The sequence below is a fragment of the Selaginella moellendorffii genome, unplaced genomic scaffold, assembly GCF_000143415.4.
Source record: "Selaginella moellendorffii unplaced genomic scaffold, v1.0 SELMOscaffold_5, whole genome shotgun sequence".
NCBI classification, from domain to species: Eukaryota; Viridiplantae; Streptophyta; class Lycopodiopsida; order Selaginellales; family Selaginellaceae; genus Selaginella; species Selaginella moellendorffii.
Genome location: NW_003314266.1, coordinates 506,292 through 517,382, shown reverse-complemented (window position 1 = coordinate 517,382; position 11,091 = coordinate 506,292). Strand labels below are relative to the sequence as shown.

General features: G+C 42.6%; 1 protein-coding gene across 1 annotated transcript; it reads right to left on the bottom strand.

Annotated features, from left to right (window-relative positions):
• Positions 1 to 8,866: 8,866 nt before the first annotated feature.
• On the bottom strand, positions 8,867 to 11,071 carry LOC9655033 (serine/threonine-protein kinase SRK2A). The gene is made up of 9 exons (XM_024669522.1): positions 10,465 to 11,071; positions 10,256 to 10,330; positions 10,089 to 10,190; positions 9,967 to 10,020; positions 9,781 to 9,873; positions 9,586 to 9,678; positions 9,418 to 9,522; positions 9,255 to 9,353; positions 8,867 to 9,204 (listed from the first exon to the last, which is right to left on the bottom strand). Exons 1-9 carry the CDS (start codon positions 10,588 to 10,590, stop codon positions 8,956 to 8,958), a joined length of 996 nt encoding a protein of 331 aa, XP_024525290.1. The 5' UTR covers positions 10,591 to 11,071; the 3' UTR covers positions 8,867 to 8,955.
• Positions 11,072 to 11,091: the final 20 nt, after the last annotated feature.

Sequence of the window (11,091 nt, the reverse complement as noted above, 5' to 3'; positions counted from 1 at the left end):
CATGGTTGATTTCTAAGGTTACGTTAACCAAATCAGTAAACTGAAGCTCAGATTGTTTTGGCGGTTTCAGTGACGAGTTGGGAAGCTTATAACATGGCACAATGTTCAGCCAGCTATCTTCAAAAGACTGCATGTAAATAAGCATCATTAGACAGAGCGCGAGGCAGTCTTCTGTGCAATGGAAATGCAGCTCGCTTGTAAGTTTGTGGTTTGGTTTGCTGGTTTATACTACACATTGGGGGAGAAACCAAAATAGGTTGCTGCATTGAAATGCAGGTATGATTTCCTTCACAACGCTCAAGCACGATCTGCTGCGTGGAAGCAAAATCTCAGTAACACCTACTCGGGCAGCTCAAGTAGCGCAAGCCCACACACCAGCCACAAGAAATTGGACAGCCATTAGATGAAGGAGGAATTACCAAGGACTGAGTTGGCAGTAATGGTTGCAATGTCTCGAAGAGTACAAAGGTTGAAAGGGTTAGGATCCAAGGATGAAGGCTTATGTCAGGCTCAACCAAATTGGAAGGACAAAAAGAGCCATGGCCTTCCAACAAACACATCCACTAGGGAGTTATGTAAAAATCACTCCAGAAGTCCAAAACTCTAGCACTAGCAAAGAGTTTATCATTGAAAACTCCAAATGATAAGTTCATCTGTAAACCGTCGTCTAAGCTCTCTCATGATTTTGTCATGAACTAAATCTTCTAGCCTTACACAAGACTTAAGTTATTAGTGCAATATATTATAAAACTCTACTACTTTTCATCAGTTTTCCCTGCTTACTGCAAGATTGGTAAGATTGGCAAGGCTTCAAGCTAGCTCAAGAATGATTTCATCTGAAGTATTTGAGGGCGATGCTAGAATGCTAGACGCTGCATTAGAAGGTACTTGTTGAGCACATTCTTCCTATTAAAAGAAAACCCAGCTAAATTCTCTTGAATAAATTATAAGTCTGAAGTAAACTACTTCACCTTGGGACTGAGCTGTTGCCTATAATATCTCAATATGCTGATTGTGATCAATGGAGAAAAAGACCCATCTGTCATGATCCATGACTTCAGATAATTATCAATGGCACACAAACCAAATCTGTTGCAATGAAGCATGGATCCACTTCCATGAGTAACACATAGTGTTGATCCATAAACAAGGCACTCTCGTAATATAAAGCTTGAAGAACCTTTGTAAGATTCCAGCACTATCCCCCTCATCCTCTGGCCCTGGTAGAACGACAAAAGTGTCTCAGGGCTGAACGAATGAGCCCAAAGGTGGAAAACTAATATCACCTGCTATACCAAATTCATGGCGTGCGTTCAGATCAAGTCACTCACAATTTGCTTGGTCTTCCATATACCAGCATGATCGGCATTCCCAGCACCTTCTCAAGACAGGCATCATAGAAGCTGCTGAAGTGTCGGCATCTAATGTTCTGAAGCTTTGCAGACTTGGAATTGTTTTTGCTGACCAGCTGGAGGCCCATGAAGTAGTGCAAAGATGCTTAAAGAGATGCACTTCTTTGAAGAAGCACAACACTCACTTCATGGGGCATTGCATGGATGAAGGGGGGGGGGGAATTCTACCAACATTGATGAAGTGATGGCCCTACTAGTCAGTTTAAGAACAAGTTTTTCTTCAATTTCTTGAACTCAAAGACTAGTGTCGAGGTTATGCACAGCTTCCAGACATAGCAAAAGGTGCTCTAGGCAGAGCCAAGTTCAAAGGGAGACACTTTGTTTAGCTGTGTTGTACAGTTTGGATCCAAGAATCTCTCAAAGACTGTGAATGAGAATCAGTGGGGCATGCTCATGTGGATGAAGTACAGTAACCAGATCTAGGGCATCATCGACCCAAACAGGCAAAGGCGATGAAATACAAAAGTCGACTGCAACTGCTGCGATGAACATGATCACTACAAAGATTGTGCACTGCAGCCTACACCATTTTCTTGAAAAGTGTAATTTTGAGCATAGTCAAATATGCTTAAGAGGGAAGTTGGTCTTGAGCCATTGAAACTGCTTGTCCTGCCACCGTGCAATGTAAGGATGTGGGATGCACACTCTCAACATACAATTCCTGGCCAGTAGTGGTGTGAGCCTCTTGTGGTTGTGGAGTCCATCACGTAGACATGCCATGAAACCTTAGCAGTCTATAGGTAAAAATAATGCCAAGACCTTTGGACCATATACCTTGCATTTGCTTGAAAGGTCTCGAAGGACCGGATGATGCGACCAGCTCGCGATCATTGCGTTTCAGCCCTCTTGCAGGTTGATAGCTGTCCCAGATTGCTGGAATTGGATTCCACTGTCTGTCATCTCCAACTCTCAAAATCCTGCACTTACCTTGAGCATAGTGTTGTTAAGCAAATCTGCCTTCCACTTATCACATATGGGCAATAATGAGATTGTTCCAGTTGTGGCTGATGACCCCGAAGAACTTGTCGTCGGCTTGGAAACTCGAGGTCATGGGCCTTAAGAACCTCTGTGGTGCATTTCGTTGTCGTTCGGCACCACAAAGGGGCCATTCTGATCTTGAGGTGGCATTTTTGGAGCAATCTTCTCCCTCAAGGAGCCACTCCACCACCACTTTGCAAAAAGCAGCAAGATGTATGGGGAGGACCTGCCACTGGGGGGATTGAATTCTCCAGACGAGGAGTAATAGTGTGATCCAGCCAATGCCAAAGACGAGCAAGGCCGCACATAAGTCCATAGATTCGTTGGTTTGGGTGTACAGGCCCTTGCCATATTATAGTCACGTTCTAGGCCGTGATGTCGTGATTCCATCTAGAAAAGCATATCACGTCAGTTTGCATGGGAAAAATAAAGTGACTGATGAGACTTGTGGCTGGACGAGATCCACGCCATATATTGGATCTGTGGAGATTTCTTGTGTGTGCTGCATGAGGACTGCAATATATAAGAGTTCCAATGCTCAAAACACCCATTTCTCGAGTCTGCACAGCTTTCTGTGCCAGAGACCCAGAGCAAATGAGTCCTAAATACGATCCTTAAGAATACTCGACTTATTTTTGTTTTTTACGAAAACGCATTTTATATGTCAGCTTTGGTGGTGGCCCGAGAGTATTTGGTTGCAATATAACTTTACCATGCCATGCTTCTCCATTTACACATGGATTATTGTATCCGTGGTAACGCGCCAGTGAAAAGTGCAATACCTAAGAGAATGAGAAGAGTGATAAATTGATGGACAGATGGAAATTTACCTGGGATCACGGCAAGGATTGCCTCTAGGTACCTTAGGAGATCTTGGTTGTTCCCTGCTTGGGCTCGCTTGACAAGGATCCCGTGGTGGTAGAGAAACTCCTCCTCCTTTACTTGCAACTCGGCACACACAAGATCAATGGCGTCCTGGATGGTGTGCACGCACGAATCCATGAGCAAGCTCACGGACAGAATGTTACTGAGCTTTTTCTCGTCCCGGAACTCTTTGGCGAAAGAGAAGAGGTCGTTCACCATCCAGGCATGGTCCGATATTGCGTCCTGAGCGGCGAGGAAATCCTTGGACCCGGCCACATCGTCCCCAAGACCCAATCCCAGGAACATCTCGATCATCGGGAAGTATGGGGTTATCCAAACGTTGTCCCTCCTTAGCTCCTTGAACACTTGTGTGCTCTCATAGCCAGCATCGAAAGTCTGGGACCACTGCTTGGTGTAAGCAAGGAAGCGAATTGAGAGTGGGCGGAAGCATGAAGGAGCGGATTTCCGGCATGAGCTCCTCGCAGGAGAAGAGGAACCTCCGCCGGGAGTATGGCCGGGTAATCGCTTCTGCCGGAGAAAATGCTCAAGATGGCGTCCCTGCACTGGGAGCTCCGCCCAGCTTGGGAGATCTTGCTCTCGTCCAGCTGATCATCCAGCGCAGTAAATTTGCCGCCCAAAAGCGTGCGCCTCTTGGGGCTGCTGGGGGGCGTCAGGAAGGCGGCGAAGGTTGGGATCCTCCACTGCGCTAGGCGCTTCTTGTGTTCCGGGCTTGTGACGCCCAGGTAGCTGAAGATCCATTCGTCCGATTCCTTGGAGATCGAGGTGTAGTCGGGGTGACACTTGACGGGATGGGCAAGGAGGATTTGAGGGGGAGAGTAGCTCTTGAGGCTCAGCAAATGCTCTACTGCATGGATCTTGCTCAATGAAACAATAGCCTCCATACTAGTGTGAAAACAGTAACATCAGCGTCTCTAATTTAACAAGGAATGCATAGTAGAGCATTGTTGCAAATTCCAGCATGTATTGAATGTTTATTTTTTCAGCCAAGATTTGAGACTACCATTCATTATCATCTGCTCCACCTAAGAAATCACACACTTGGTGTGTGCCTTTTTCAATTTTGGGCAACATTGCAAATGAGTGGCATGCCACATCAACACTGACCAGGACATATTGGATGATGGAGTACACATGGCATGTGGACCCCTCCATGTCATGTCCTAGCCTCCAGGTCCAGTATCCTCCAGCAATCACCCCTCCATGGCTTCTCCAGCAGCAATAGAGGCATTCACAACAATGCCACCTAATCAAGAAGACCAACATTTTGAAGTACAAGCATGTAGGTATTATTGTAAATGATTGATCAAATGATAGGGAAGTGCAAAAATGTGAGGAACTTGTATGTAGAGAGCTGAAGGGTGAAACTAGTAACAATAATTTCACAACAAGTTTACAGCTTTTTTTCTCAAATTGAGTCTCTTTGATAGATTTAGAAAGCTTTTGTGAGAGTGGGCTTCCAATAGTAAATACTAGTGAAACTTATTAAGGATGAACTAGGGTGAACTTTGTCTATGAGTGGTGGAGTTATAATACATAAATCCTTAAGCTTTAAAGTGGAGTTGAAAGTGTGCCACATGACAATGGCTGAAGTAGAAGTTTAATGAACATAAACCAAAATTTGCAACTTAAAAAGACAAGAGTAGAAATGGAACTCCTAAAGAAATACTTGAGGAACAAGTACGAAGTGATTGATAAATGAGTTTTTAAAAAGGGATATGAGAAGGACCAATATATAGCAAGTGTTGTGACACGTGAAAATGTTGGGATTGAGTCCGAGATTGAATTTGAGGCTGTCGCAAATGTGATTTCAGGTATCGAAAGATACTTGTCGGCCAGTTCTTACAACCACGCTTTCCTTACTGCCACAACGGCAAGAAGTCGGTACTACTGATCCCTTTTATAGTCTCCACCCAAGCTAATTGAGAAATTAAATATTTGACCAAATGAGCATAAGGATGGAATTCTTACATGTTATTTGTCAACCATACTTGACATGGTTAAAGAAACTCATTCGCTGATTTACACTTGCTAGTGTTCGGAACCCCCTCGATATTGAGTCTAGTCCCTCAATATCATTATATGATAGCTTACCATTTTCGTCAAACACTTTCGCTATCATACCCTTTATGTTAGTCTCATTTCGATCCTAAATGCTAAAAGTGCACTTTTGTATAAGTCTATGTTAAGGCTATATTATAACCTCTTAAATTTAGACTTCTTAAAAAGTCACTCAAATTTAATTCAAGGACACTTAACCCTAAATATCCCAAAAATGTTAGTATTTTGGTGGTACTTTTGGGTGTCTAAAGTGGGATTGGACACATAAAGCATTTGGACCAAACGTGAAGTCAAAGTGGCTTTGAGATTATCTCTAGGGTTAATAAATTCCCTAAGTTGGGATGTAAATCTATGGTCAAGTGGTTAAAGGCAAAAATCTGGTTGCTTACAAATTAATTTTGCTGCAGGATGTAAGTATAGATGTCAATGTATGACAACATATTAAGTAATAAAAGATAAACTTGAATCCATATCAACTAATATAAAATATAGAGAGGATAATAGAAAATCTTTTATTATATAGTTGAGCTTAAAAAGTGAATATTAGATGAGCTAATGTTAAATGAACCCTTTGATGGTCAAAAGAAGAATAAAGAGATCACTAACTTATTTATGCAAAATCCTTCCATTATTTATGTGATTCCTCATTTTCCAAAAGAATATTAGTGTTAAGACCTTCCACTCTAACAGCATCAATAAAACATTGTTCATGCTAAGGCCTTCAACTAGAAAATAGAGGATACTAATTTGGGAAATGCCAACAACACTAATATGTGTGGCTTCTCATTATATACCCAACAGTGAACCTTCATCCTTAATAGTAATAGTGTAAAAAATAAGAGCATCTCTCACGATAAGTGGAGCTAAAATATATGCATGTGATATTTTATAGCATTATGCTAGTCAAAGAGTGTCATGAAAGGTGACTATGGTAAATATATACACAAGTTTTATAAATTTTGATAAAGTGTTAGCTATAATATATTCAACTTGATCCATTCTATTTAGCTCTGCATAAAGGAAGAGATTTCAGAAATAAACACTAAATTGTATAATTATAGCATCTGAATAAGAGTAAGGGATCTTCACAATCATTAGTATATCGAAATATGTACTTGATGTCTAAAAAAATGCTTTAATCCATTAAACCATTATATCACTATAATGCCATCCCTTAGATACATTTAGGAAGCTTATATGGATGTAGAACATCATTCCAAAAATAATAGATGGCAATCATTGTAAATTGATTGAGTCAATAGTATAGTATACATCATCCCTAGGATTCCTATAAACGAAATCCAATCAAACACAAGGATTGATCGCAAGAGCATGAGGAGTTGCACCATGCATTATAAACATTGCCATCAATTAAATCTAATTGGTCAACTATAGTAAATAACATTAAACAATTGCACCAATTGTTGCTCTAGAGTCAGAAAAAGAATATACTATTCTATTATGAAGATGAATAAAAAAAAAATATAAAGCAAAAGAGAAGAAATGAAAAGTTATAAAATAATCTAGACAATGCAAAAAGTAGATTTTAAAAAAACACACATCCAAACACTCTTCAAAAACAATCAAAATTTCCCTTCATCTTTATCAATGTAAGAATGGAATATGGATTCAATTAACCTAAAAACCTTAGCTTAGGAGCAAATGGTATCAAAATCTAATAAAATAAGCTGTACAATTAAATGTCTTAGAAAGAGAGAGAAATAGCTTTGTTTCACCTAACCCATAAATGCATAAAATTGGAATTTTTCATAATAATATTGTTATTAGCTAGAGACATTAATTCTTATTAACCAATTTATATTTTTAATAATCACTCGAAGTATATTATCCTTCATTTAGATTGAGATTTATAGTGCCACAAAGCTTTTGTTGCCAAAGTGTGTGATTACATTGACCATGAATGAAAACTGATAAGCTTTAAATTGTAATGAAAGGTACTGAATGAAAGATTATAAGAGGTGCAAACAAAATTTTAGATTTACCTTTCGACTTGGTGACAGCAAAGGTGGTGGTGGTGCAAGAACTTCCACAACCTTGTCATCCTTATAGAACATGTCTATATACACATCTATTGAGAGGTGGATATAGGGATTGGGGACCTGTTGAAAATTTCAATACCTTCATTAATGCCCAGTCATATAGAGTGGATAATTCAACTAACTCGAGGTCGTGGACCTTAAGAACCTCTGTGGTGCATTTCGTTGTCGTTCACCACCACGAACGGGGACATTCTGATCTTGAGGTAGCGTTTTTGGAGCAATCAGGAGCCACTCCACCACCACTTTGCAAAAATTAGCAAGAAGTATGGGGAGGACCTCACATAAGTCCATCGATTCGTTGGTCTTCTACAGACCCTTGCCATATTATAGTCACGTTCGAATGAAGACAAGAGCATCGTGATGTGATACTCTTGCTCGTGATTCCGCATAGCCGGAATTAGTTGTGGAAACCATTTTGAGCTTGAGCCTGAGCTTACCTCTTTTGTAACTAGAAAAGACCCCGACTTGAACTCCTCGGCCTGCCATAGGCTTGCACAGCGTCCTGGAGCATGTCAGATAGCACCCGAGCACGCAAAGACGAAGATAGCCATGAGAATTACCAGCATTGTTGCCATGGGATGAAGACATATGATCTGAGACACTGTCGGGGAAAGAGGTCTGGATATTCTCCATGGCCAGCACCCACCAGCACCCATGCCTTCTTCCAGCCTCCACGAGATCTGTGTGCAATGTGGTCTCAATGAGATAGAACAACCAGATTATGGTTGATCCAAGCCGATGACAAGTTCTTCGGGATCGTCAGCCATGACTGGAACAATCTCATCATGGTGATAAGTGGAAGGCGGATTTGCTTAACAACACTATGCTCAAGGTAAGTGCAGGATTCCGAGAGTTGGAGATGACAGACATTGGAATCCAATTCCAGCAATCTGGGACAGCTATCAACCTGCAAGAGGTTTCAGCAATCCCTTGTCAAATTCAATATGCCTGGTTCTTTTTAGCGGGGACTGAAGTGCTGGATCTCATCCGAAGAGTCTGAGTGGCACTATCGTGACTGTTACTTCAGCAAATGCAAGGTGTGTGGTCCAAAGGTCTTGGCATTGTGTTTGGTGTTGTTATCGACTGCTAAGGTTTCATGGCATGTCTACGTGATAGACTCCACAACCACAAGAGGCTCACTCCCCTACCGGCCAGGAACTGTATGTTGAGAGTGTACATCCCACATCCTTACATTGCATGGTGGCAGGATAAGCAGTTTCAATGGCACTTCCCTCTTAAGCATATTTGACTATGCTGAAAAATTACACTTTTCAAGAAAATGGTGTATCCATTCCTACTATTGTGTGGTCTTGCAATTGCAACAATACCACGTTATTATTGAGCATTCCTAGCTCCTTGTTTTTAAGTGAGTGGCAGATTGATATATTGTTTAAAAAATATACTTCAATATTAATCCAATTGAATATCAGATGATAAAATATGCCAATATACGGATGAATTATTTATAATTAATAGCATTTGAAAGTTTAAGAATTTTCTTTTAAACAGAATTATATACAACCGACATTGTAATTATTAGGAGCCAGTTTTAGCCTGACAAATCACAGGAAATCACCACCACTTCCGTCTACATCCAAATCCAACTCGTTGTCCATCTCCATGTCGTACGCGTCCAGCGACTGCGCAGCTCCTCGAGTCCTGGCTTCTTGGATGATCCTCATTATATCTTCCACACTCTGCGAGTAGGACGACTCGTCGATCGGACGAGTCGGGTCAGCCTCCTGTAGCAGCTCCACCGGCAAGTTCTTCAAGAACCAAGGATGCTTCTTTATCTCTGAAATCGTGATCCGCTGCAACCCATAACAGAAATGAATGACAACGGCCAAGAACAATGACATACCTTCGCGGGTGTTGCAACAAAAATCCTGGACAACAGGTGCCGGCACTCTTGAGATACCCGGACATAATCTGGAATAGTGTACTGAACGTTAAGGATTCGCTGTGGGCATCACAAAGAGAGAGCAATCAGAACAAGTGACAGCCGTTTGGAGAGTTACTCTTACTTGAATAGTTTTCCTGAAATTTCTGGGGTCTGCTGAATCTTCGAAGGGATAAGAGCCGACGAGCATGACATATAGCGTCACACCGCACGACCATACGTCCGAAAGCTGCTTAGCGGATTAATTAAGTCAATCCCAATCAAACACGGCCACCACCAGATTTGAACATACCTTTCCATCGTATTCTTTTCTCGAAAGGACCTCTGGAGCAATGTAAGCTGGCGTGCCAACAGTGGATTTGGGCTGCGAGTGGAGTAAAGCGGACTGCAAGGTAAAAGTTCACAGGGAAAACGTAAGAAGGCCCATACTTATAAAGCGAGTGAAAACGAGTGACCTGCCACTCACGCTAAAAAACAGCAGGCCTACCTTCGAATACCCGAAATCACAAATCTTCAGCCTCGGAGCAGGGCTCCCGTCAAGCAACGTGTTCTCCAGCTTTAAGTCGCGGTGACATATTTCCTGAGCAATAGGAAAGTTGGTCAGTAAACCCATGCTTTCCAGGGATAAGTGGAAAAAACAAAACGAAAGTAAAGGAAAAAGAAAAATACTCACACTAGCGTGGCAATAGCTGACACCGGAGATGAGCTGTTGGAAAAAGTATCTAGCCTGCACAGAGCGACACCGAGGAACCATGTCGTCAGGATTTTTTGTCCTGTGAACAAGATGAGGCTCACCTCGTCCTCCGTGAACCTCCCAGCATTGCAAATCCGCTCGAAAAGCTCGCCACCGGCGGCATACTCCATGATAATGGCCAAGTGAGTCGGTGTGAGCATCACCTGTTCATCAGATCCAACAAGAAAAAAATGTTAAGCAAACCCAGAATAGCAGTCACAAAACTTGCCTCTTTGAATTGGACAATGTTTGGGTGCCGCAAGGAGCGGTGATTGATGATCTCTCGCTGTACATTCTCGTCAATCTGGACAAACGAACAAGAGAGAGAGAGAGAGAGAGAGAGAAGGTAAGAAAAAACCCAGCAAAGAAAAAAAAACCAAACTTTGCCACATTCTTGCCCACAAACACACAGAGAATCACAGAAGAAAATCACCATACCTTCTCGCCGCGCTCGATGAACTTGACAGCAACGAGCTCCCGAGTTCGCTTATCCCGCATCAGCCTCGCGACACCGAAATTCCCAGACCCCAAATCTCTCACCAGCTCATATCTCTCCTTGTCCATATCTCCCAGGCCACGAAAGAACTCTAGGTCGAGGAGCCGAGAGAGAAGAGAAAGAGCCCTCTACTCGCTGGCTTTTCCTATTTTTTTCTTTCTCCTCCCCTTTCCTTCCTTTCTGGAACCCGGTCTCTATCACAAAGCGACAGACTAAACTGTACAAACCCAACACGCTACTCCTGGAAATTTACACTTAGCACCCCGCACCGCGTCCCCACCTGGCGATCGAATGGCTCACGCTCGCGCTCTAGGTCATTTCAATCCAGTACTAGCACTCCCTCGCGATCAGATCAGCTACAGTAGGATAGGGAGGCGGCACGACCGCATTGGGACCGCGCTAGATTTCGCAAGAGCAGGAAAAATTATAGGGCAAGCGCGGCCGCCAGGAGAGGAGAGAGCGATGGGAACGAAGGCGCCGCGAGAATGATTGGATCGACAGTAGCAAGTGGGGCAAGTTGCCGTAAAATCTTGCCCTCGCCGGATCGCTCCCCCCCGCCCCACCACGCA